A 25,075-nucleotide genomic window follows, 5' to 3' on the forward strand; every position below is an offset into this window, starting at 1 on the left:
TTAATCCTCTATAATCTCCTCGATGGGCTCGACATCAGCATCCCACCGCTTATCAGGCGCCAACTGGCCGATGACCCTCTCACCCGGTCCATCCCACACATGGACAGCTGTATCCTCACCCTCAGGCAGCCACACACGCGCAGGAGCTTTGGGGACTCCATGCGTTCGCACGGGGAGGCACTCCAGCTGCGGGGTGACCTTTGCGACCGTCTCGCAGAGGTGCCAGGCAGGTATCAAAAAGAATGGCGAGGAGTCTATTGGTTCAAAGGTCTCAAAGTCGATCTCAAGAGAGGTTAGGCTGAAGGTAGAGGGAGCAAAAGGCAGAGGGAGCAAAAGGCAGAGGGTGCAATTTCGGCAACGGTGTTGGGCATGAACCCGCGGTCTGAGACAAGGAAACTATCAGCATATCGGCTTTGAATGATTAGACCAGCTGGTAAACGATATTCACAGAAACGTGATTCGTTGCCTCCGGGTTCAAGATCATCTGTCTCTCCAGGGCCATAGGCGCCCGTTATGCTGTCTTGGCTGACGATCCGCAGAGACTCGAGGGCGCGCAGCTGGTCATCCTTAATCCTGCTCAGCTTGACATCGTAGTTGGGGAAGGCACGATCCAATACGGTATTAGAATGATAAAAACTAGGTGTATATTCCCCCATGAGTGCCTCAAGGTCGCGAACTGTAGGGGCGTCGAAAGAAGACGTTGTACTCCGAGACAATGCTCTTGGCTTGCCTGTGAATAGTTTTGAGACAGCCGGGACTGATTGACAGGGCTGCGTCGAGGAGACGACGGGTTCGTGCGGGAGAGGGCACCATAGGACATGCGGGGGCGGTTCCGAAAACCATCGCTTCGCCACATCGTACCACAGCTCGCAGAGGGTGAGGAGACTGATGTTGTGTCTCAGAGCGGGGCCGAGGCGCTGCGTAATCTCGATGAGGATCTCGACGGGCAGCTCCATGAGCTCCGGCGTCTTGCTGGTCGTGGGCAGGTCGATGGCTGGTGAGGTGCTTGAGCGGTGAAGGATTACTGCTAAAAATGTTTATCGGAGCCTGGTAAAAAACCCGGTGCCTCGGGAGGACTAGTCATGTGCATATCCGAGAGAATCAAGGCCCTCACAACTGGATGCTTGGCTCCCAACGGCTTGACACTCCTGATTTCTTGGGCATGACAGCTGTTTCGATTCAAGACTACATATCTAGCCGCTAGGCTTTATCCACGAGTAGTTCCGTGACCTTTAATCTGTTGAATGTGATGCGGAAATAGATAAAGCAAGCGTGAGTGAAGAACTAGGAGATAAAACGACGCAGATGAACGGGGATTTATTAAAGACTATGCATCTTTTTCTTATCACGAGGCTTATTCTATACCCTTAGGTAGCAACCAAAGAGACATTTCAAGTTCTCGGTCGCCCGGAAATCAACCAAAAACAGCCTATCAACGCCAACTATTCTTTGACGTCCGCGCTAGATTCAAGACGCGCCGTGTAATTCCAATGAAGTTGATAAAATAGCTGTCTGCTCTCTCTATCCGTCCAGACTAGGGATAAGAAGGAAGTTCCTGGTCCCCTCGATAGAGGGTCAGCAAAATACCTCCAAGCAAAAATTAAGAACCCTGCTTAAGTAGGTTAGTTGGCTCCTATGAACCATCGAGTAATCCAGTGCTTAGCGCTGCTATCGTCTCTGCCGCTCCTTCCGCCACTCCTTCTGCCACTGCCTCCGCCACTCCCTCCGCCACTCCCTCTGCCACTGCCTCTGCTATACTCGTTGAAGTAGGTGTACGCCTGTTAATTCATGCTCGGCCAGCATCCGTGCGAGAGAGCCATCGAAAACGGGGCTCCTGCTTACCCTATTGGTTACTGGTAGAACATGCACAAGGTCGGCGCGCCCGAGCCCGCGTTGGTTGGTGAAATACTGGTTGAACAGACATGTTGTCAGCATGGGTGTCCCGAGACGTCGGCTCCTTTCCGCCATCCAGGAACCGCCTGGATCTGGCACGGCTGCTCTGCATGCCGATGTACTCACCATGTTTTCTCCTCGACCGATCGAGCTGTATCGAACCCGCAGTTGGTCTAAGAGAACGAGCTCTTGCCGGCTGAGGCTTGGCCGTTGTCCTCGAAGACGGCCGCCCGCGCCCGTGTATTTGTCAAGGTAGATGAGGTCGGCTTTGCCTGAAGCCTCGACGTCGGCGAAGCGCATGTTGACCAGATCCCAGCCCTCGGGATACTTGACCCGGCCGACGTTGACCATCAGGCCGCCAGAGGGGTTGAGCCACGCCGTGGTATTCCCGTTCTTCTCGAGGCAGAGCACGTCGGCACGCTTGTCCCCGCTGTTGTTGGGGAGAAGCTTCAGTCAGCCTCTATCACGGGAGAGAAGGAGAAAACACTCACTCGGTGTCTGCGAGCCGCATGTCGCGGTCAAAGATAGAAACGCCCCAACCCTTTTCTTTGATGTAGATGTAGTCGAGCCGGCCGGAACCGTAGATTCGCTCAAACTTGATGCGGTCACGGATGCCTGTGTCTGACACTCTCGCATGTGTGATACTACTAGAGCTCTATGAGGGCACCTAGACCTGTCAGCCTCGTGCTAGCTCTTGCGGCATGGAGGTGTTTTACGATTTCTCGGCCCCAGCATCGTCTGTTGATCCATTATTCCACTCTGCCGCTGTCGCCGGTGTACAGGAAGTCGCTTCGGTGGCTTGCTGAGGTGTAAGCAGATGTTCCGTCGGCCCTTGTGTGCAAAGAGGCAAGGAACGAAAGCGGGGGCTTACTCTCCATTGAAATCAGCCAGAGCTTCAAAGTCAGCATTGTCTGTAGAGTTTAAAGGGCTGGCCAAAGCGAAAGATGGAACTCAACTAACTCAAAATGACGGAGCTTTTTGTCGCCAATCTCGTGATTAAATACAGGACCGCAGAGGCCCTTTGGCGTTGTGAAGTTCTGCCAGTAGTAGCTGTCGCCCCCACCTCCCTTCCAGGAGCAACTATTAGGCGCATAGAATCGTTAACCACACCGAGAGAGGTGGTCCGGGGTATTGACAGTGACACTCTCCACGCTGGCAAAGATATCGTCAATCATGAGCTTGATTCTCTGGCCGGCGCCGTCGGGGTTGTCCTTTCGGCACTCGTTTCTATCAAGGAAAAGGGGCTAGGTAAGTGAGCAGCCCATGATACAACAGCACGCATCTTGTCTCAAGGTAACCGTGACTTACATTCCAATATTCACTAGCGCCAGGTTTGGCTTCATCCACTTTGATGCCCTCTAGCCGTTTTCGAAGACCTCGTCCATGAGCCAACCCGGATGGCCCTCGCTCTCCTACCTCGAAGCTATCATGTCGTCAGCACACGCGATCGCCGCACTTGTTCAACAAAGGAAACCCCCCTTTGAAAGGGACATACACGGTCTACCATGACTCTATCTTGCTCCGAGCCGACCATGTTGGCTTTCCACCTCGTTGAGCGAAGCTGCCACCGGATCCATTCTCGGTAGCCCGTGCCATCTGCTAACCTCAAACCCCGGGTGATGGAAGCGCCAAGGGGCATCACCTGGAGGAAGAAGTCCCTCTTCTTGTCAGCACGCCGCACCAAGTCAGCGACCGGCTCCGTTGAGTTGCCAGAGTCACTGTCGGCGAGATCTGGTGCGGTGGATACTTCATAAGGCGGGTTCGTGGTTGTCGGTGGTATGTCCACGGAGGCAACATCTAGCGCGAAGCCCGTGCCCCAAGAGGAGGCACAGTCAGGAGCCTGGGCGTCTACGATCTCGATGCTCAGGAAAGCGCTCGTGACAGCAGGGGCTGCCCCGATGCTGAAGCTGAACAGCCGCATGATTGTTATTGCAGGTTCGCTCCAACTGTTGACGAACTCGACCCAACTCAAGGTGCTGACAAGAGAGCGGACAGGAACGCGGGTTTCGATGGGCCTCTCGTGGCACAGGTCAGAAAAGGCTCTTACTGATAAGGGCTTGAGAACCAGCGACCAACTAACTACCTCAAGGTGAGTGGGTACCCCATGTCAACCAACCTATTTTAGGAATGCATGACGCTGTCGGGCATTTGCGGATAACTAACGTAGGCATCCGGCACAGGCGGCAACAGCTCGGCAACGAAGACAGGGTCACAAGCGGGTTCGGTACTCGTCTGCCGGCGGCTGTGGTTCCGATCCTGGTACCCGGCGCGCAGCGTACTTCTCGGCACCTCAAGTCACGTTTTGTGGAACCAAATTCTCTCTGTATAGCCTCGAACACATTAAATGATCCCGAGCAAACACGCAGGCGCATCTGTCCAAAGGCGTATTCATCGTGGCACGACGCGCGTTTTCGCTCGACTTGAACTCTGCGCCGAAACGAGCGAAGCACAGCCGCCAAGAATACAGCCATCGAGCACAGCAGAGAAAGAAGCAAGGCAGTCAGCTTGAGCTTGAGCGGGTGGGGTAGCGAGGAGTGCCAAGTGGCCCCCAGTGAGCACTAGATCCTCCGAGATCCGATGCCAAAGCAGTTCCGAGGGCCCGGGACGTGGAAACCTTCAGGAACATTTTCCCCAAGTGAGCCCAGCGGTGCTGCACGGGTCTGACATGCAGCAACGCTGCAGGGGTATACCCGCCGAGCAGACACGCTGAGGGGGGTCAGACGCGGCATCTCAAACACGCTGACTACACGTCCCCTGTCCTGCATGGGTCATCACCCGAGTTTAAATCCCGATAACGCTTGGTATTTACAGGTTTAGCATTATTGACAATTTCCAATGTTTGCAAGGTCATGTACATTTCAACTCACGGTAGTCATCAGGGTTTCCAAACTACCCGTTTGACCATGTTGCGGTTGATATGGGGTTGCTTCCTTGGCCACGCGTTTTTGAAGCCCTGACAAGCACCTCAATCTCGCCGTTTACATTCAACAGTGCTTATGAGGTTCCCCGACTTGATCACCAATCAACTCTCTAATTTTCCAGCAGCCTCTCAGTACCGCAATCTATGTCCTGGAGTTCTCTCGGTTGGAGTGTTTGAAGCTTTCGAGGTCCATGTTATTGATATCCGCTTCAACCAATGTAGCAACCCTTCGTCGAGAAGAGCTTGATTCCAGTCGAGAAATACATAGTTATCGAGGATTAGTTGCTAAATCTCGTTGCTTCGTTTGTAATCACCTACCTGACGCCCCCTGCCCGGATAGCTAGCCCCGATTCAAGCGTCCTCCGGTCTCCCAAGCCCAGGGGTATCTTTCGTGCATCATCCCGTTCCTGCGTAAACCTCTCCGTGTCACTGGCAGTCTAGCTGTATTCAACCTCTCCCAATTTCGTCTTCGAACTCTACACATCATCGACAGCCCCGGCTCGTCTGAACTGCTCCCGTGTTCGTTGCGTCGTCGACATCTGCGCATTAGCAGTCCTCTGTCGCATTGATAGTTTCACCCATTCTCACATGATCTTGGGGCGGACTGCTCTATTTAACTTGGAGCTTCTCGTCCTTGCATTACTGGGTTTGGGCCTCACCTCCTGGCACCCTGGCTAGCTCACCTCTGTCTGTCGGCACGCGCGCCCATATTCGTTTGTCCTAGCGTCGAATTCTTCTTATAAATAAACCCCCATTCCGACACAGCGGGGAAGGAAACAGGCGATCGCGTCTGGAATTTGTAGATAAAAGGCTACAGGGCAACCGAGTCAGCTTCAAATCAACCAAGTGCTACAAAAGACAACTGAGAAGAGAATTTCCAGGCTCTCAGCCCTGCTAATCGAGATCAGAAGCTGATTCAGCAGGTAAAAGGGAACCTGTGTGTTTCTTTACCTGAGCTTACTGACCACCAGGTGGCTGTCATGACTGACACTGTCGCTGACACTGGCGCTGACACTATCGCTGACACTTGCGCTGACACTGGCGCTGACACTGGCGCTGACACTGGCACTGACACTGGCGCTGACACTGGCATTCAGACCTCACCTGAAATTCACCTGGCCAGCAGCCTTCTTCGCATCCCTCAACCCCACTTTCCACTTTACCTCACAGCTTCGATGGGATTCTTCTCATCGGTTTTCGAATTTCCGAAATAGCTTCCCTGTTACTTCAACCGTCTTTCGTTCTGCAGAACTACCGATCTTGTCGGAACCATCTTCTCGGAACCATCTTCTCTTAAATTAGTTGTATACATCCACATCCAACAAACCCACCACCTGCTTCTGCGCAGTCATCTTCTCATCCCGGGAGCCAGTTTCCCTACCCGCTTAACTATTTCTTCCATTCTGTGAAGTCATCTCTCAACCTGGAATCAGTTGCCACTTCCCCAACTGGGACCACACTGTCATGTGGGCCAAGAAAGACCCGCGTATCGTCGACATCATGAAGCCCGGATACCCTCGCTTCTTCAAGCCGACCGCAGTAACCAGTCTCTAGAACTGGACCTTGGCGTTGCGTCCCCAGACCCGGAGTGTCCCCGATAGTGGCCTCCTCATATTCGCCAGCCTGCAGGATGCTATCCGCTGCCAGGCATACCTGAACTACCTCCGCGGCCCGAAGTCGACGGCACGGGAATTAGAGTAACTCGCTTGGACTGGAACGGCGTCATGGTCGAGCTCTCCTAGCACGTTCAGTTTCCGCAGCCCCTGGATCCCCCGGCAGTCGACCAGGCAGCTGGAACGGAGTTTGTGCCTGAGAGGTGAGCTTGACTGCTTGTCTTGGAATCCCTTGCCTCAGCCCGAGAACCCAAAGCTCGTCGCCCAAGCTATCAACGCCCTTCAACGTAGCCTCTGCCACCGACTATAAAGTTAAAATGGCCAGCAAGTCTCTTGATTCATCATGAAAAGTCCATCTTTATAAGGGGGAGTCTCCGCATGCTGTTAAATCGTCCCCATCCAAGATTCTGCCGCCACGTAATTTACCACGTTCACCACAACCCAACCTAATTACGCTGCAACCTTCGTATTCCACTACAACCTGTCGGAAGAAGGTGCGCCACGTGACGTAATTGACCATTTCCGGCCAAAATGTGGCCTGATCTACATTTTGGAACAAAGGCTTCATTTTCATCTAAGTAGCAGCGCACCTAGGCTATACAGGCCGCTCTTCTTCTTCCTAATAATAAGCACTCTTTTGACGACGTTTTCTTGCACCGTTGTATGCGACACAACCTTCCTATGCAACCAAACCACCACCAAAATCATCGCCAACAACTTCAATCAATCGATGCATCAGTAAGGCTTCATTTCCTGCACTCCTTTTCATCGCGGCTATGCTAATTTAGCTTCAGAAATGCCCGATCTTGAAGACTTCCGCGATTTGAGCGATTCCGGCGGTTCCAGCGACGCGCCCAGTGAGATGAGGATGCGCCCGCCCAGAATGCGCCCGCGCAGCCCGCGCCACCACTTTCCAATCCGCCCGCGAACCATAAGCTTTTCACCTTCAAATATGACACCCTCGACGATCTAATCGTTGATTTGAACGAATGGGCCTCTTCTGCACGGTTCGGTGCATGCAAGCTGCGACCTTCCAACTATGCCAAAGACTTCGGCCCAACAAGGGTGGATTTTGGCTGTTACCGAGGGAAAATCATCAAGTCCAGGGTGAGGAAAAACATCACCAACACCGACCACCGGGACTGCCCTTGGCAGGGCGTAGCCAAAGCGCTTGTTTCCGACGACCGGAAATGGACCTTTGAGTTTCTTCCTGAGCATACCAACCATGCAAATCATCCACCTGTCGAGAGAGACTTCAACAAGTTGAAGCATAGAGTAATCTTTGGCCCTGAGTATAAGATATTTATTCCTTCCTACATCGGCCGACCAGCTGTCCCGAACAGAGAGATTGCCAAAGACTTGCGAAGGGCTTTTCCGGGCCTGGAATTCGACCACATTGACCTACGAAAATGCCGCTCTCGTATACGCAGACTTGCCCTCAAGGGATACTCTCTATTCCAGGCCACGAAGAAATTGCTTGACGATGAACAGATCCATTACGAAGTCCTTTGGTCGGATGATGAAAAAGACAAGCCGAGAGGTCTTTTTTGGTCTCCTCGCTGGTGTGAGGAGCAGTGGAAGCGTTACCCCTGGGTCCAGTTGTACGATAACACATATAGTACTAACAACAAGGGCCTGGCTCTCTTCCAAATCGTCCACAAGAACCACCTAGGTAAATCAGTCAGTTGTGCGTTCGGCTTGATCTATAACGAACGTGAGGAACGCTTCAAGTGGCTGATGGACAAGGTCAACGAGCATCGCGAAGAAATCGGCGCTCAACGCCCTACAGTCACAATTACCGACTTTGAGAAGGCGATGAGGCCTGCAATTGCACGTATTTACCCTGACGCTTACTCACAACTCTGCATTTTCCACATCAACAAGAATGTGGTCCTGAAATTTAAGAAGAAATGGAACAAGGCCGCTACAAAGCAGGTTGCCCGGGCTCAGGCTCGGGCTCAGGACCCAGGCGCGCAACAAGAGGAGGAAAACAACGATGAAGAAGAAGACAACGAGGAAGAAGACAGCGAGGAAGAAGACAGCGAGGAAGAAGAGCAGGTTGTCTACCGTACAAGAAGACTTCGTGATGGACAGGAAGTCAACATTGGTGCCTTGCCGGCCGAGATCCCGTACACCAAGGTAGGAATATACCTACTTTGGGAGCATATGATGTACTCGCCTACTCTCGATGGCCACACACAGGCATGGGAGATGATGAAAGCTACTTTTTCCGCCCAAAAAGCCATAATTCGGTATCTCGAACGAACCTACAGGCCACTTGTTGAAGAGTGGGCGACTTGCTATACCAATAACGTCCTCAACTTCGGTCAACGTACCACATCACCAGTTGAGTCAGTCAACAAGCTTCTCCAGTCTTTTGTTATCACCGGCAACAGCAATACCTTCCAAACCGTACAACAGTCACTCAACATGGTAGAGGGTATGAAGGAAGCCTACGAGAAGCTGACTGCGAAGCAAAAAGAGCGCATTCGCTTCGACTACCTAGCTCAGCAGTAGCTTAGTGATGCTACCTACAACATATGTTACGATGCCCTCGATCTTGTTGTAAAGCAACACACAAAGATGGAATCTGCTCTCGGGGACCGCGCCCGGCCCCTGAAGCCCTGCACCGGTCGGTTCCGGGCACAGTATGGCATTCCTTGCGCTCATGATCTCCTTCAGCGTCACCAGGCCGGTAATCTGAAGCTTCAAAAGACCGATTTCCATCCATATTAGTACCTGGATAGGTCGTTACTTGACGAAGACAATTACTTACAGTACCAAGAGTTTGATAGAGTCGGAAACCTTCGCGGCAGGCCACGCAACTCGAATGCCTTCGCCGCCGACCGAACGCACCGAAGGTCCCAACTACACAGCCGAGAGCCACACAGCCGGCCGGTCAACCGGGCAGGCAGTCCGGACTCATGCCCTCAATTCGCCGGCATACTCACAGTGGGAGGGAGTCTCCCTTGACGATGACGACGACATCGACGACGACGCCGATGATGACGACGTTGATGACAACGTTGATGACGACGTTGATGACGACGTTGATGAGCTCAGCCAACCTACGGGACCTCCTCGCCGTACTGTCAACAACCTCAATGCGGCTCGGGGTAGCCTGGGCACAGGAAGTCGGGGTAGAGGAAGCCGGGGTACAGGAAGCCGGGCAACAGGAACCACAGGAAGTCGGGCAATAGGAAGCCGAGGCACATAACGCAGTGGCCGGGGCGGCACGGCATCACGACCTTCACAACACCAAGGTATACAACGGGTGGCCGGGGCGACACAACATCACGAGCCTCACGTGGCCCTGCAGCCTCTGTAGTAGCTGTAGGTCGTGTTGAAAAGCCTACACGTAGTGGAAGGGTTCCTCGGCCGACCGCCCGGGCATTGGAAGGCATGGGTCAGTAGGGTAGTCAGTTATGAGCAGTGGAGAGTGGTTGTAAGTAGGCCTGCAGTTTCTTATTGCATTTTTGGCCCTGTTACGTAAGCGAATCCAGCGAACCCAGCTTCGCTTTTTATTGCAGATTTGAACGATTTGAGCTAATCTACGGCCCTGAGCTGGAATTACCGCATTCGGAAGTGTGTTGGCGCTGGCGACGTTGGCGACGGCGGCGAGGTGCAATTGCGGTATAACTGCGTTGCCAGCGCTTGGAGCAGGGCAGCCAGCGAATGCGGTAATTTTGGCTCTAAAATGTGGTATTTTCCTGGGCGGTGAGTTGTAACGCTTGGTGGTCTATGTACCTACAGTAGATGGGGACGATTTAACAGTATGCGGAGACTCCCCCTTTATAAGAAGTGGATTGCTCGGCGCACCCACCCCCTGATAAAATCATAGCCCTGGCACTTGACATCAACTGCCCGGTTTTTACCGTAGTAAATTCGGTCTTTTAGATGGAGCCGCCATGCATCGGATCCCTGCCTTGCAAGGCACACTAGCTTAAGCCAGGATATCACGAGGTCACAGCTCAACATGGGTCATAGAGTTTGACCCATGTTGAGCCGTATGACCAATGTTGAGCTGTTATGACCCATGTTGAGCTTTTCAGTCAGCACATAGCATATGCTGAAGGTCAGCCGACCAACCCAAAGTAGAAAAGACCGGCGACCAAAGGTAGACATCTGCAACGCACAAAAAAATTTAGATTCAAAATAATATTGCCACACAATTATTACTCTGCTTTAGCATATGCCGAACTTTTACTCAATACACCAATTCAATAATAACAATTTAGGGGAATTGATCTGTAATAGATACATCACCAAACCATAGAGGAGCAACAGCCGACTTTGAGAACAGAGCCTTCAGGCCCTACGTAGCTTATGCCGAGTATGGGCATGAGCCTACGCCGTCCCCCCATCCTTCAGACGGGACCCTTAGCGATACCGGCGACGAAGAGTCTGCAGGCGATGAGGATGAGTAGGTGCTCGAGCAAAGTGTAGACAATACGATAGAACAATTCTGGAACGATGACGATAATCCGATTACGGAGATAGCGAGAGAGGTCGTCCGAGGATGGGGTTTACCAAGGTAAGCTGCTCCAGCATATGCTGAACCTCGACTGACTTGAAGCAGAATACTCTCAAGGATTACGGCCTAATTATTGGCGGTGGCCGTAAACATATTATCTCTGTGGCTGAGATTGTTAATAGTATTACTATTCCAAGCTATCCTTTGACTCATAAGGATGGCATAGCCACTTTTATTCACCTACCAGAACCAATTCTACAAGGCGACCCGTCGAATACAGATATTCTTCAGGAGTTTGCTCGGGTGCAGGATCAGGTACGTACTTAGCATTTGCCCAAATAAAGTTGAAGCTAATATATATGAAGATTCAATTTCACACTACCTTTAAAGGTAGAACGACTACAACAATTTTAAAAACGAAGCTGAAATTCTTAAGGTAAGTATCTTTCAAGCTAAGCTTAAGTTTACACTAAACCGAGACAGCAATAATACGTCGTTAAACTCCGCCTAGCACATAGCTTATAAGTATACAGGAGTGAAAGTATGTGGAGCAGCTGTCTCAGTCGATGCTGAATATAGGTGGCTGGCATCACCTATAGCAAGACGAAAATATTATGGTACGTTTTTATCCTTTATATAAATACATATACTTACCATCTTCTAGGCTTCTATTACAAACCACTCGACTGTTAGGGTCGTCTGTCTGTAAGGGAGCACGGGCTCCACAGGGTGCTGGGGTTGGCAATTATGAAGATAGAACAAAGGGCAAGCTCCTATCGCACCGGTAATACAGTCAAATCGGAATGCCACTCAAAGTATATGAGTGCAGTGAATGTGTATTGCTTGCTTGAAGGACCAAGCAAGAACTATCTAAGACCGTGGGTACGGTCATCGTATATATCTAACTGTGTAACCAATAACAATGGTTCCACTGGCCCGTGGTCCCGAGACTTGCGGTCTCGGGACGCCGGGCGCGCGGGACACTGTCCCGCGTCCCCGACCTTAAGTGGTCCCGAACCTCGGGACCCAGGGACACTCCTAATTGGTTCTTTCCATGGGACGCTCCTGATTGGTCCACACCAAACTGAGCGTGCCCCACTATTGCGCATTCGACAAGGATTCGTAACAGCTTCGACCATCCACAAGGTCGGAGTAATACAAAGCATCATCAATACAACTTATTACTAGATATCTTTATCCCATAACGAATAGCTCGATTTCCTTAGATTATTACCGCCGCTTGGGCCACATCCTAGTGGCTTAGCAGTACACCCCCCACCCACTTCGCTTATTTTCAGTGCATGCGTGAGCCGATCGCAGAACGCCAAGTCACGTATGCTTCGAATGAGGGCTCAGCATATGCCGAACACTGGAAAATTGTAAGGAAAGGACAACCCAAACACCAGCCGCGCGCACAGGGTGCGCGCTCACCACCTGTTACCAACTGGCCGGAACACTGCCAGTTGGCACAAGCCACTACGCCACGCCATGGCGCCCCGGGCCTGAGCCCCTGAGCACGTATATAAACAGTGGCCCTCGCCCACCTTCCTTTGCGAGGGCCAGGTTGAAGTCTCACACCAATACTACTCGTTGCTCGCCCACCTTCTTACCTGCATTGTGACCACCTTGATCCGGCGTACCTGCCTTCTCTTACAAAAATATAAAAACATATTATTACTTAACCATCAAAGTATGACTCGGTTTATACTCTATCTTGCTTTCTTTAACAGTTTAGACCAATTAATTTATCGTACATCTTGCTTTAATTGACCGTTTATACTACTTTATTTGCCCTGCACCGAGTTATATATATTTTTATTAGGGCTGCTCAGCATATGTTGGAATAGCGATACTGGTGACCGCACACTAGCAGGGAGGAAGCAGAGATCGCGCGAGTACGCACGTGCAAGTAGGCACGTGCGGCGCGCGGACCTCTCACACACACACACACAAAAACCCCGGTCGCACGCAGAACCTACCTTAGTTCCGCAGAGAGAGAGAGGATAGACACAACATGACCCCCGGTAGATCTACCAACCCTTCGACCTGTAGGATCCCTACGTAGTTTGAGTACCACGAACAGCATATGCTATGTGCTGACCGAAAAGCTCAATATGGGTCATAACGACTCAACATGGGTCAAACTCTATGACCCATGTTGAGCTGTGACCTAGGATATCACCCACACCCAAACTTGCAGTACCTGTATCACCGGGCCAGCTTTGCAGCCTCAATGAAGGTCGCCGTGATGAAGAAAAAAAGGCAGGCCAAATCGTTCAAAAATGCAGTCTTCGCAAATTTAACACGAATTCTAGTTAAAGTGGGGCTAGTTAGGGCTTGCATACACGCTCCATTGCAGGCTCCCACAAAAGTATAGTAAATAAGGCGGGAAATCCTACAACAATCTTGCCAGTCACCAGGCATACGAATGAGGCACAGTAAATGTAGTTGAAGCCGTAGAATACAAGGTTTCCGTAGTGGTGATATTTTCTATGGTGGTGGGCATGTTGCAGAGCCGCAATGCCCCTGCAGAGCCTCAATATGGTGCCTCAGTCACGGGATGGACGAGCGAGCGAGCGTTGAAAATAGCTTCATGTGCGTTGGCAGCCGTTGCACGAAAATTGCCATATTTTACAGAGGCTCAACACATTAGCCGAGGCTCAACCGGCCGGGAGACACCCCCCCCCCCTCTGTCTCTTCGGAATAGCTTCATAATTGACACAGGGTTGACCCTACCATACGGCGGGGTAGTTGCATGGCTAGTTGCATAGAAAGTGGGCATTTTTACGTACAAAAAGGTGGATCTTTTTTGCCGGCTGACAGGCCCACGATTTAAGGGACGGTGCGTGTCCCGAGCAAAAGGGGTGGGTGCGCCGAGCAATCCTCTATTAGAAACTGCCAGCATTTTAACCCTCGGCCTGATTTGGATACTACTTTTGGAGATTTCAAGTCTATACATCAGCAACTGATAGCACAAAATCCGAGACACCCGTAAAATACCCCGCACCCAATACATCTACAGTGGCACCCTCCTCACCCTACAACCTACATAATGCATGGTCATGACCTACATATGCATGGTCATGCTGATAAAATATCTCTCGAGTCTAGCCCCAAGCATCGAGTCCTTCACTTCACCCGAAAACGCCAGCTCCAGTGCTCTGTCGGGCTAGAGATGAGGCCGCGCATGCTGTCGATAAACGGACGGTCTGGACCTCGAAGCGTAAGGCCCTTGTCGAGGCAAAGCCGTGCGTAATTCATTGCGCGCGTTGCATCGCCGACTCCGTTCCTGGTCGTGTCAAAGCTATTAGTGTCCACGTTCTCGAAGAATTTTCCCTTTCCTATCTCAAGCACGTTTCATGTGCACCCAACACGGCAGTAAAGGAGTGTGACCCCCGAAGAGGAGGAGCGGGTTATCAGAAGACTGTGACATACCACTCGAGCGCAGCACGATAGTAGGCCTCGTAGATACGGACCTCCAGCCCCTCGAGCTCGTACAGCGTGACGAGCAGCTCGGCCTTCTCGGGCGTCGCGGACGCCGAGTAATCGTCGAGCTCCCGGCGGAGCTGCAGCATGTGTGCCACGCGGTCGTCGGACTCGGCCACGACGTGCGCTTCGGCCGTGCAGCGCGGGCAGCTGCACGTGAAGGACCACGTCGTGTGGAGGCGCTCGCTGCGCACGGATCGCGGCTGGATGACGCTTTGAGATGTGTTAGTCCATCGGTGAGAAAGTTGGCCATGTGGCTTTCTCAGGATTAAGGGCTTGCAGTGAAAGGAGAGGGATGAAGGGGTTAGGAGGTGTGCTGCGGGCACGTGCGAGTTCTTCAACTTTGGGTGGCGCTTTCAGGGGGTTCTAGTTCAGTAAGAGGAAACCCCAAAATCCCCGCCAGAGCGACGAAAGCCACGAAACCAACAGTGGCAAGAAATGTCCACGTACTCGACATAGCTGATCGTCAGCTCCTCGCCTGGCAGGATGTCCCTCACGGCGTAGACCTTGTGGGACAGGGTGACCGAGTCGAAGTAGTAGCCCAGGTTGGGGCTGCACTCGTGGTTGAGGCGCGACACTGGTTTTCATGTCCTCGTTAGCACGCCAAATCAGAATCATGCCGCCAACTTGTCTGCTTGCCACACACAAACACGACAAAACTGGAAGAGGACAGCGGAAGAGGACAGTGGAAGAGGACAGCGGAATGACAACACGAACTATAATACAAGGAAACGAAAGAAATGAGGAAGGAAACGAAAGAAATGAGGCAGGAAACAAAACACACCCTCGGTGAACGTCGAATGGAAATCAATCCCCGCATCTGGGCCCGACGGCACGCCAACGGCCACAGCAGCATCCGCGCCGAGCTTGACCGTCGTCTTGAACGCGTTGGTCGCAAAGATGCGGAACACGCGCGCGAGGCCCGAGTCGTCCTTGTCGCCGTCGCTCGCGGTTGCCGAGAGATTCAGGAAGCGGGCCTGGTGGGGCTCAGGTAGGGCGACGATGGCCTGCGCGAGTAGCGCGGCGAGGTCGTCGCGGCGCAGCCCCGTGAAGGCGCGGTCGTCGACCATGACGGCGGGCGTCGAGGCAGTGCGCATGGCGAGGCGGCGCCCGGCACGGATGGGCCGCGCGGCGACGAGGCCGACGCCCTTGCCGGCGATGAGCGCGTCGGTGTAGTCTACTCCGTCTGTGTCTGTGTTCGAGGACGGTGACGGTGACGAGTCGGGCTGGGACGCGGGGATATCGAGCGGCGGCTGCGATCCCAGCACCAGAATGCGGGCGGGCGTCGTGATCACCGCGATGCCCTCGCCGGCCGCAAAGCCTCGGTGCGTAAACGCGCAGAACTCGTCTCTGCCAACGCGGCGGCAGACAAGACTGCGAGACCAGGGCGAGGAAGAGGGCGAGGATGGCGAGGAAGAGGGCGAGGATGGCGAGGAAGAGGGCGAAGAGGGCGAGGATGGCGAGGAAGAGGGCGAGGATGGCGAAGATGAAGCCTTGGTCGCCTGTTCCGTCTCAGCCGCACCGTCCATGGCATCGGCTGTAGCGGACGGGAGTTGGGTGCTGGAGACCTGCGGTTGCGTTTGTGACGAGTCTGCCCTTTCCCCATATACACTCGGACTCGCGCTCGTGCTCGTTCCATCGTTATCCAGCCTATCCCCTTCATACCATATTTCTGTAGACGCCAATGGACAGACAGCCAACTTTTCTACACTAGACAACACAGCCGGACATGTGAAGGGGGAGGGTAGTTGACATCTCCAAGTGCCTGGGGTGTGTGCGCTCGCAATGGTGCCATCCACAGAAGTAGCCGCCAAGACTAAGACCGGGGCGGAAGCCAGCCAGCCGCGTTGACGCATAGTAGGCGACGTTCTTCAGCCTTCGCTGTGTGCAGCTCGGCGTGGGCGTGTGTGCCGATCACGAGACGGTGGCTAATTCTTAGTGAGGTAGTTGAGTCAAGCTCAGAAAGAAGAATGGGCCTGACGGTCGCGTTTCACGAAGCGGCTGCCAAAAGTTGGCACATAACACCCCTGAAACTTGGTTCACCCCCTGTTTCTCACCAGCTCGGCACTCAGTCCTCAATGTTACCCTACCATCACGTGATGCTTATCTGGGCTCTTATTGCAACCCATGGCAGATCCAACGCAGTGTCTACCCCCTCGAGCCCCCCTGCACGTAGCCCTGTGCGTACTCACATGTCAATACAAATGCCGATACAAATGTCCATACAAACAGCTCGTTGACGAAAAAGACAGTGCGTCAAATGCCAGAAAGCAACGCGCTGATCTATAAGAGCATGCCGCCCAGAGCCTCTGCTAATCTCTAGTTCCCAACTCCAAGCAACCGCAGTCTCGAGGCCAAGTTGCCAGTAGTCTAAATTAACGCTGCAGGGCACACTCAATGGCGCCTGTACACATACATAACCCCGAAACACAGTGAAGATACTGGGATTACCGCTCGCCCGACCTGCTCGCCCGACCGTCTATACCCTGCTCTTGTCCCAGTCCGTTTCTTGTCCCAGTCCGTTTCTCGCCGCCTGTCAGGTAGTTCGAGGCAGCAGGGTCATTACTTCGGGATGTGGTCGGCGACGACACTCATAGCCGCTAGATTGACCTCGCCCATGCTGAGTGCACCCCCAGCGGCCCCACCGCCGCCGCCGCCAACTCCAGCCAGTAACGCCACGCACTCGACGACATCCTCGGGCTCTAGTAAATGCCATCGCGCCAATGTTACCTTGGTGCTTGCGCCAACGGTGACGCTAAAGCAGTTGTCGGACTCAATCTCGGATTGCCCGTCTGAAGGGGCCGAAAGAACATTCAATGAACGGAACATGTCCTCGTCCGTGAAGTCGTCTCCCAGGCAAAGGACAAACTCGAGTTTGGTCGCGCCCGAGTCCCCTGCCGACGCGTTGAGAGCCCGCAGTTCCTGGTTGTATGTAGTGACCAGACGCTTGGCGATCTCGCCCTTATTGATGAACGTCGGACGGACCTCGAGGTTGGCCTTTCCAGTCATCACCTCGACGTCCCACTTACGGCCGACAGTTGTCTCGAGTTCTTTCTGGCACTCGCGCGACATGTGCAGACCTTGCTCGGGATCGGCAAGCCGATAGTGCCAAGTCAACGCGCACCGCTTGCGCTCAATGAAAGCACCTAATACGGCCTGTTAGTGCGGCACAGAGAGCGTCACGGGTTGTTGACCTACCAGGAACCTTGTCCGTATACTTTTGGAAAACCTCCATGACCTCGACTTGCCATCCCATGTCGAACTTCTCGGCCAGGTTCTCCCACGTTGTCGTGCCGGGATGTCTCATAAAGCTACCGTGCTCGGCGCTGAAGCCTAGCTCCGAGATGTGGCCCAGGTGCTGGCTGAGGAATTCTTGGTCGCGGCCGGAGATGATCCATACCGCGTTCCGATGGTCCGCCGCAAGGGCCTTCAGGCTTGTAATGACACGCTCCGATGGAACAGCAGCGCTTGGTTCCCGTACAATTGGCGTTAGAGTACCGTCATAGTCGAACATGAACAGCCGCTTTTTCGCGCTGGTGTATCTCTGGAGCATCGTGGCGCGGTCGAGGAGGGGGGTCGAGATGACGTTCTTTCTGCTGCCCAAAACGTTTACCAACCGGCGCAGGAAGCCAGCGATCCAGTATTGAACGTTCTTGCTAGTAACATGAGCAAGGAGGCTCTGCTCCATCGCCTGGCGGCGGTCTTCCGACATGGTCAGGGCGTTGTTGATCTGCTCGGCAACGCCCGTCAAATCCCATGGGTTGATGTGAATGGCATCCTTGAGCGAACCAGCCGTGCCGCTGAACTCGGACAGAATCAAGGGGCCCGCAGATTCGCGCTGGCAGACCACGTATTCCAACGATGTCGTGTTCATGCCGTCCCTGACCGATGTGATCAGGCCAATGTCGGCGGCCCGAAGGAGCGCAAAATACTCGTCCTGGCTAATGTATTGAGAGTAGTGCTGGACCGGCGAGAAGCCAAGCGAGCCGTACATGCCGTTGATCTTCATGACGAGCTCGTTCACACGGCTTGCAATCTTGTTCTCGGTGTCTTCCTTCTCCGCCTCGTTATTCGTCGGAGATGTAACCTGCACGAGAACAACCTTCTCCCGCCATTCGGGATACATTTCCAGAAATCTCTCAAACGCCATCAACTTCTGGGGGACTCCTCGGACGCTATCCAGCCGGTCGCGGCCGACGATGATCTTCTTGCCGGCGTACATCTTCTTCAGAGCCTGGTACTTTTCGTTGACGGGGTCCTTCCACGCAAGACTCGTCACCTTGGTCGCATCAATGCCGATTGGGAAGACGCCCACCTCAACACGGGAACCGTAGGCGTCCACTCCGGTGGTATCGGAGGGGAAGCCAAGGATGCGCGTGCAGCAGCTGGAGAAGTGGCGCGAGTAGCTGTAGCTCTGGAATCCAACCAAGTTGGAGCCTAGAACGCCCTCGAGCACCTCCTTTCTCCGAGGCAGGCACCTCAAGAACTCGCTGCTAGGGAAGGGCGAGTGGAGGAAGAAGGAGATGTACATGTGGGGTGCTCGCTGGCGAAGCATGCTGGGCAAGAGCATCAGGTTGTAGTCGTGCACAATGACAATGTCTCCGGGCTTGTAAATTTCGAGGATCTTGTTGGCAAATTTCTGGTTCATCCGGTAGTAATCAGCCCATTGCGTTCTCTCGGCTCGCCCGTCGGTCGGCTCGTGCTGCTTGTAGTGGAACAGCGTGTAGAGGTCGTGCTCTGCGAACCGTCTCCATCTCGTCTGGTCCTTCAGCGTGATGCCGTCGTCGGAACCATCCGCGTCGTCTGCGAGCCAAACCGGCACTGTTTTTATTCTCTTATCGTGCGACAATTGGTGCTCGAGGCGGTGCATGTCTTCGCGGGGGATCCTCAGACCATCGACTAGAGGAGGTGTGGGTGGGGCTCTCGAGCCATCGACAGGAATCGGCGCGGAAAGAACATTGAGGGGCCGTGGGTGAGTCGCGCTCGCGGGCGGCGTCCCCGGCGGCGAGAGTATGTCCAACGGAAAATCTATCTCGCCCGTCCATGCGACGCATGTGTGGTTCCAAGGGGCTTCGTCCGAGGATAGGTACGAGAAGGCGTCGAACAGGGCCGACTGGCCTTGGCGGGGTCGCAATTCCTGCAGCGAGAATGACATCAGCCCCACCACTCAGTTCTGGGTTAGGGAAGGCTCCCTGGCGCCCACAATGCGTGCCAACTTTATGGGACACGAACACGAGCAAAGCAAAACCAGTGCCACTTACCCAGTCCGCCCCCTTGCGATATTTCAGCGAGTGGGGGATATTGAACGTCGCAGAGATTATGTTCCCGCCGAGTTCGAGGCCTGGGCTAATCGCCCGAATTTCCGACATGGACTCTGCGCGCAATCCCATGGCTGCCTTGCTGACGCGCCTGTTGAACTCTTTGCCCTGTTCTTCCCCAGCAGCAATGTTGTCAGGGGTCGCTCCTTCAGAGCTTGGGTCAAGCGGAGGTGGTGAGGCGGCAATCGCGTGGTCGACCACCTTTCTGGAAAAGTAGCCGGGACTCGTAGCTCCGTCGGCGAGCCTATCGCTTTGTTCCGGGTCGTAGGCCTCGCTCGTAATGCCCGGGGTAACGGGGACAGCAGTAACAGACGCACGCAGATGCGGAGGTAGATAGGACTCGGTGGGCTCAGAGATGCCGGGGCGGGCGATGGAGGACAGCTGCGGGTCGGGAGAGCCCTCGCGGGCGGTGGCGTCGAGGTTCTGCTCCATGGCGAAGGCGTTAACGAGAAGCCCAGGAACGATTATGGCCGAGTATCAACGCAGAATGGAAAACGACGGACAGAAAGGCGCGGAGGAAGAAGTACGGGGGAGGACAGGAAGGTAGACAAAGAGACCAAGTATTATGGTCGCGGTGAGAAGGGCGGCGGGGTGAGTGGCAGCTAACTTGGCAGGCCAGGCTGCCGACACTAGCAAAACAATGAGATGACGGAGGGGCGGCCAGGGGAAAGAGCAAGGACGAAGGCCCAGGCCTACTACAATTGCACGCAGGCCGGAGAAGATCCAAGGTGGGGCGTAATCTTTTTCGCAAAGGCACTCTGCGGCGGTCAAGCAACTCTGCCAACCCCCATGCCCCTGCTGCCTCCCGTGATCGGTGCTTCGTTTGGGTGCTTCTCAATAACTAGCACAACTCCAGTTTTGTGCAGCTTCCCATGTAAACGACCAAGGTGGATTGGACCCGGATCTTCTTAATCTCTGGCCCTTGATTGGACAGCGTCTGCGCGGCCAGGAGGGGAAGGCAGCTTGGGCCGAACGGATGGCGGGGCTGTGGTGGATAGGAGCAAAAGGCCACCAGCTGCACCACGACCACGCCACACCCGACGTCTCAAGGAGGCGGCAGTGACGCCAACCACATTGCGCTTCTTCTCTCCGAGTGCCATTCTAACAGCATCTTCGGCAAGCGAGAGATGGGTTATCGGACGGCCCCGAGGCGCTGAGGCTGGTTTGCACCGTCCTGGGCGACCCGAGAGGGAGTGGAGGGGCACGGAACGGCAAGCACAGCTCCAGTTGGAGGCAGGAAAACTCCGAACCTGGGAGACGCGCCCAGGAGCATGGGCCAACAGCGCACGCACCTGACGTAATGGCTCGCAAGCTGCAACAACGCCGATAGCTAGTCAACGACCTTCAACACGGCACAGGGATGACGAGAGACGATACGGCGGCGTCGAGGGTGACCGGGCGGCGGTGGAGAATGTCAATTCGATGCGGAAAATGGTGGGACGAAAGAGCTGGGAGATGGACAGCCGCCTTCAAGGTTATTCTGGGAGGACAGCGTCCGCAGCCGAGGGTAATAAACTTTGTCGGACAAAGTCTAGGGAACGACTTGCGCGCGAGCGGGCTTCGTGTTGGTTGCTTCGTGAGACGGCGCCGCACTCAGAAATGCCGTCGGTGTTTGGCGCCCGCTGACTCATCCCGCCTGCCCTGTCTGTCCCTCGCTGCACTGTCGCAGCGACCATCACCGCCTCCCTGGAATTTAGCGCTTCCAGAATCCACGGACTGGGCCCCAATCGGCAGGGCTTGAAGGCCCGGGCAGGGTCAAGCTCGACACCTAGGCCATTCCGTCCCTCCTACCAAATTCCATACAGTGCATTAATTACCTCATCTTTCCGGCCGCAACGCCTTGCCGAGATACCATCGTCAGGCCAAGCTTCGAAGGCATTATTTTCCGCAAGTCAGTGTTGCGCCAGCTTGGCAGGCCTGCTAGTCCCGCTGCCCAGTGGACTCGCTGCCCAGTGGACTCGCCGTCGATTCAACTGCCATCGAGTCCACCGATAACGCACGCTGATGCAACCAAGCGGGACGACGGGCCAGCCGCCAGAACCTAACCTGGAACGTCGAGGCCTGCCTGGAGCTAGAGGCCAGAGACCGAGACCGCCCGACAGCGCAGGCTTGCCAGCCCGGGCGAGGCGACATGGTCTGATGAACACAGCTCCCATCTGCACTCCCCAGGTAGCCATATCAGGCTGAATATAGCGAGGGAGCAAAATCATGGCGACAACCGCCAGTGCGACGCTTGAGCCATTTTATTGCACTTGCCATCTCGCCAGCCGCAGTCAGACCGGCGAATATGCCCGTATTTCCCCGACGACGGGCCCTTTGGTCTCTTCCATCTGGCACGTCGTCGCTTGCTTCGGGACGCAAAGCCCTTGCGCTTCTGCTGCACGTCCCGTCCTCGACGGCCGAGAAGTGCGCTGCCGCGGCCGCAAATAACGAGACCTAGGTAGCATCTGCAAGCAAGAAACGCGGGTGCATGAGCCAGCAGCCAGCGCCCGACGTGATATGCTGGCTGGCCCCAGCCGTTTTCACATGGCCAGATCCAGCGACTTCACTGGCCTGGCTCTCGTCGATCGGCCCACCAATGCACCCCTCCTCTCTCGGGAAGCCACCGCCAATGCCACGTTTTCCCCGACCGTGTCACCTTGGCCCCGTCGCACACTTGTCCGCACAATCAACTCATTGCTACCCGACGGGCTGCCGCGTTCTCGCCGAGTATACTGCGTGTAATAATCCCAGACGCAATAATCCCAGCGCCTGGGTGCACCGTAACAAACAATGCCTCGAGCTGCCGTGTGGTGGTGTGGTATGTGGATGCCCAATTTTGGGCCTGGCTCGCGATGTTGCCGCGATATCCATGGCTCGCCATGGCTCGCCAAGCTGATCTGCATTCGTTTATCTCTTATCTTTTTGCTTATGGTACTGCTCCTTGCATGCATTGTATTGCCTAGGCATGTTGCTCCTTTCCTTGAGATGCTGGCCTGGCGAGCTTGTTGCAACCTCCAAGCTGCCAGTCATCGGCAGATGCAAGCCCTGAAAGTAAGGTTGTCTTCCTTCGTTGTCGTTGTGAATCTTGATCCAGAGCGGTTATGATACAGTCAAAGAACAGGATTGTCACGTGGCTTTCTGGCTCTTGTCGTTGTTGATAACGTTAAAGATCGACTAAATGATCATGATCAATACTTGCTCTTTGCGCTAATGTTAAAGCTCATGGTGATGTGATAATGCGTACGTATATCCAAATAAACGTCCAACTAGAGTGTCCAACCCTCCCGGCTCAAAAGGAGATCTCGCTGAGTTTAAACAGAACCTTTTCGATAAACCTGACGCCAATCAAGATGCCGTCGTCGTCGCACATCTCAGATTGGTCCCCAAAATCCTCGTTGCCCTCGTCAAGACAAGTCAAGCAGGTCACCACGACCGCCGTGAACTTGTCCCCCATGCGCAGGGGTAGCTTTGAGCGTGCCAGGCCAACGAGATGCTCTTTAATCTTGCCACTGGAAGGAGATGGTAAGGGGGAGGTGGGCACCTCAGTTGCAAACTCGAGATCCTTCAGCTTCAAGCCTAACCCCTCAGAGGGCCTGACATCTTCGTCCTCGGCGAGTTCGACAGCTTCGGCGCCCCCGTCGTGGCGATAGTACTGCACAAAGCTTTCCCACAGACCAAGCTCCAGGAGGCAAACACCGAGACTGTAGACGTCGTGCTGCATGATGTAATCACGTTGCGCCTGGAACCCTTGGCGCGATGGGTGTCGGTATAGGTTGCGCTCCCACGCCTCGTCGCCACTCCGCAGGGTGCCAAAGTTCACGCTGCGGAAGGAGTCGAAGCCGAGAAGATAGGCTGATCCCAAGGTTGAGGGCTTTTCGACGCCGTCACGGTGTTCTTCGTCTGCGTCCGGAAACACCAGAACCGTCTCGGGGCGGATATTCTTGTGCACGAAATCGCATGTGTGGATGTAACTCACGGCCTGGGCCAGCTGCCGCGCGATGCTCAAGACCCGAGTCAGACTAAAGGGGCAGCCTGAGCCGGAAGAGCCCTGCATCAGGTGCTGCCGCAAGCTGGCGGGCTGCCGGTGCTGCTTGGATTCTGTAGGGGGTCGGAAGGCCAGACTCATCGACACGAGGTGCCGCGTCTGGGGGTTCTTCCTCTTGATGAAGCCGTGGCAAACGAGAAGTCCAAAGGTGCCAGGCTCGACCTGGCTCAGCTTTTTCGCCAACGATTCCGCGTCGGTGCGGGCGGCGTAGACGTCGAGGCTCGAGTGACAGACGATCGTGTCCACCACGTACAGCCTCTCGGACCGGTCAGCTGCCCGCTGGACCAACTGGGTGCTCGAGTATTTGATTTCCGCTGCGGCATCCCAGTCCAGCGCGTCTGGGAGGCTGACGTGGTGAGCGCTCCCGCCACCCCATTTGTCGTCCTTGATGGTGTCGCGGAACTTTTGCGCTGAGACGAGAGTTGTGGCTGAAGATGCCGCGGTGGACGGTCGCCCCGTCTCCGGTTCGTCAGCTGACAGCAGCTCGGCATCTATAAGCTTGTCGCCGATTCTGAGAATCAAGTACCATGTCGGATCAAAGATGCGCTGCCATTGCTCGAGCTGAGTGATTGTGTCGTCGATAGAGTCGCGGAGGAACACGAGCTTCCATCTCTTGATGCCCGACTCGGATGTCTTTTTCATGACCGACTCGATTTTACTCGTCGCCATCACCAGCTTGCTCTTGAGTATTTCGAAGACGTTGAGATGAATCCGGCAGTGTTCCTCCTCGAGGGTCTTGGCCACGCGCTTGACGAAGCCGACCTGGACGGTGGTCTTGCTCCAGATGGCCTCCACGATGACGATCCTGGTCCGTACATATTCGTCGGCATTTTTGAAGTCCTGGTACGTGCCAACAAGCTTCTTTCCGTATCTTGAGCCGGTCAGAGGCGCCGTTTCATTTTCGGGTAGAGCTCCCGGAGAGGGGGCACGGCCGGACTCACTGGAGGCAGAGATCGGCTGCTGCAACTGCGGCGAGGACGAGCTCGACGGATGCCATTGCGGTCGAGTTAACAACTGTTTGCGAGCTATCAGCCGGTTGCCCAATCGGGGTATTGCTGGGACGAAATCAAAGTTGTTCGCAACAGTTATCGGCCTCGTCCGCGCTGCTGCCTGAGCGCTGCCTGAGCACTGCCGTCAAGTTCCAAGCCCTAACCGCACAGAGGTGCATGGTGATACCCTGGCTAAGCCACAATCGGGAGAAGGGCTGCATAGATGCCTGACGTTCGAGGCTCGAGACGTCGGCGAGGCTCGAGACGTCGGCGAGGCTCTGGCTGCTTCGTCCATTTTCCTTCAATTTTCCCCGCAACAGTCCCTCGAGTGGTTTCCCGAGTCCCGGATGCACCG

General features: G+C 54.6%; 7 protein-coding genes across 7 annotated transcripts; 1 reads left to right on the forward strand and 6 right to left on the reverse strand.

Moving 5' to 3' along the window:
• B0T26DRAFT_678392 (uncharacterized protein) lies at positions 1 to 1,164 on the reverse strand (the record flags this gene model as incomplete). Its single annotated transcript, XM_060440225.1, has 4 exons — positions 1 to 254; positions 455 to 676; positions 767 to 1,005; positions 1,115 to 1,164. The coding sequence occupies 4 exons, from the start codon at positions 1,162 to 1,164 to the stop codon at positions 1 to 3; spliced, it is 765 nt and encodes a 254-aa protein (XP_060295472.1).
• A 504-nt stretch (positions 1,165 to 1,668) lies between these two features.
• On the reverse strand, positions 1,669 to 4,285 carry B0T26DRAFT_678393 (uncharacterized protein; the record flags this gene model as incomplete). The annotated part of the gene is made up of 11 exons (XM_060440226.1): positions 1,669 to 1,749; positions 1,843 to 1,908; positions 2,020 to 2,323; positions 2,385 to 2,548; position 2,765; positions 2,854 to 2,973; positions 3,004 to 3,137; positions 3,202 to 3,309; positions 3,389 to 3,976; positions 4,057 to 4,171; positions 4,233 to 4,285. 11 exons carry the CDS (start codon positions 4,283 to 4,285, stop codon positions 1,669 to 1,671), a joined length of 1,734 nt encoding a protein of 577 aa, XP_060295473.1.
• Positions 4,286 to 9,293: 5,008 nt separating this feature from the next.
• On the reverse strand, positions 9,294 to 9,778 carry B0T26DRAFT_874095 (uncharacterized protein). Its single transcript, XM_060448028.1, has 2 exons — positions 9,556 to 9,778; positions 9,294 to 9,494 (listed from the first exon to the last, which is right to left on the reverse strand). The coding sequence occupies exons 1-2, from the start codon at positions 9,666 to 9,668 to the stop codon at positions 9,374 to 9,376; spliced, it is 234 nt and encodes a 77-aa protein (XP_060295474.1). The 5' UTR covers positions 9,669 to 9,778; the 3' UTR covers positions 9,294 to 9,373.
• Positions 9,779 to 9,851: 73 nt separating this feature from the next.
• Positions 9,852 to 11,609, forward strand: B0T26DRAFT_678394 (uncharacterized protein; the record flags this gene model as incomplete). The annotated part of the gene is made up of 10 exons (XM_060440227.1): positions 9,852 to 9,871; positions 9,991 to 10,143; positions 10,703 to 10,849; positions 10,927 to 10,960; positions 11,006 to 11,045; positions 11,148 to 11,215; positions 11,295 to 11,336; positions 11,427 to 11,441; positions 11,500 to 11,517; positions 11,565 to 11,609. 10 exons carry the CDS (start codon positions 9,852 to 9,854, stop codon positions 11,607 to 11,609), a joined length of 582 nt encoding a protein of 193 aa, XP_060295475.1.
• Positions 11,610 to 14,029: 2,420 nt separating this feature from the next.
• On the reverse strand, positions 14,030 to 15,915 carry B0T26DRAFT_742532 (uncharacterized protein; the record flags this gene model as incomplete). Its single annotated transcript, XM_060444131.1, has 4 exons — positions 14,030 to 14,189; positions 14,336 to 14,599; positions 14,837 to 14,963; positions 15,171 to 15,915. 4 exons carry the CDS (start codon positions 15,913 to 15,915, stop codon positions 14,030 to 14,032), a joined length of 1,296 nt encoding a protein of 431 aa, XP_060295476.1.
• A 1,033-nt stretch (positions 15,916 to 16,948) lies between these two features.
• On the reverse strand, positions 16,949 to 20,136 carry B0T26DRAFT_651935 (glycosyltransferase family 20-domain-containing protein; the record flags this gene model as incomplete). Its single annotated transcript, XM_060438319.1, has 3 exons — positions 16,949 to 17,532; positions 17,585 to 19,523; positions 19,648 to 20,136. 3 exons carry the CDS (start codon positions 20,134 to 20,136, stop codon positions 16,949 to 16,951), a joined length of 3,012 nt encoding a protein of 1,003 aa, XP_060295477.1.
• A 2,768-nt stretch (positions 20,137 to 22,904) lies between these two features.
• B0T26DRAFT_813799 (uncharacterized protein) lies at positions 22,905 to 24,999 on the reverse strand. Its single transcript, XM_060447340.1, has 2 exons — positions 24,673 to 24,999; positions 22,905 to 24,602 (listed from the first exon to the last, which is right to left on the reverse strand). Exons 1-2 carry the CDS (start codon positions 24,726 to 24,728, stop codon positions 22,976 to 22,978), a joined length of 1,683 nt encoding a protein of 560 aa, XP_060295478.1. The 5' UTR covers positions 24,729 to 24,999; the 3' UTR covers positions 22,905 to 22,975.
• Between the last annotated feature and the right edge of the window lie 76 nt (positions 25,000 to 25,075).

The sequence above is a fragment of the Lasiosphaeria miniovina genome, assembly GCF_030549165.1.
Source record: "Lasiosphaeria miniovina strain SMH2392-1A chromosome Unknown B0T26scaffold_5, whole genome shotgun sequence".
Lineage (NCBI taxonomy): Eukaryota > Fungi > Ascomycota > Sordariomycetes > Sordariales > Lasiosphaeriaceae > Lasiosphaeria > Lasiosphaeria miniovina.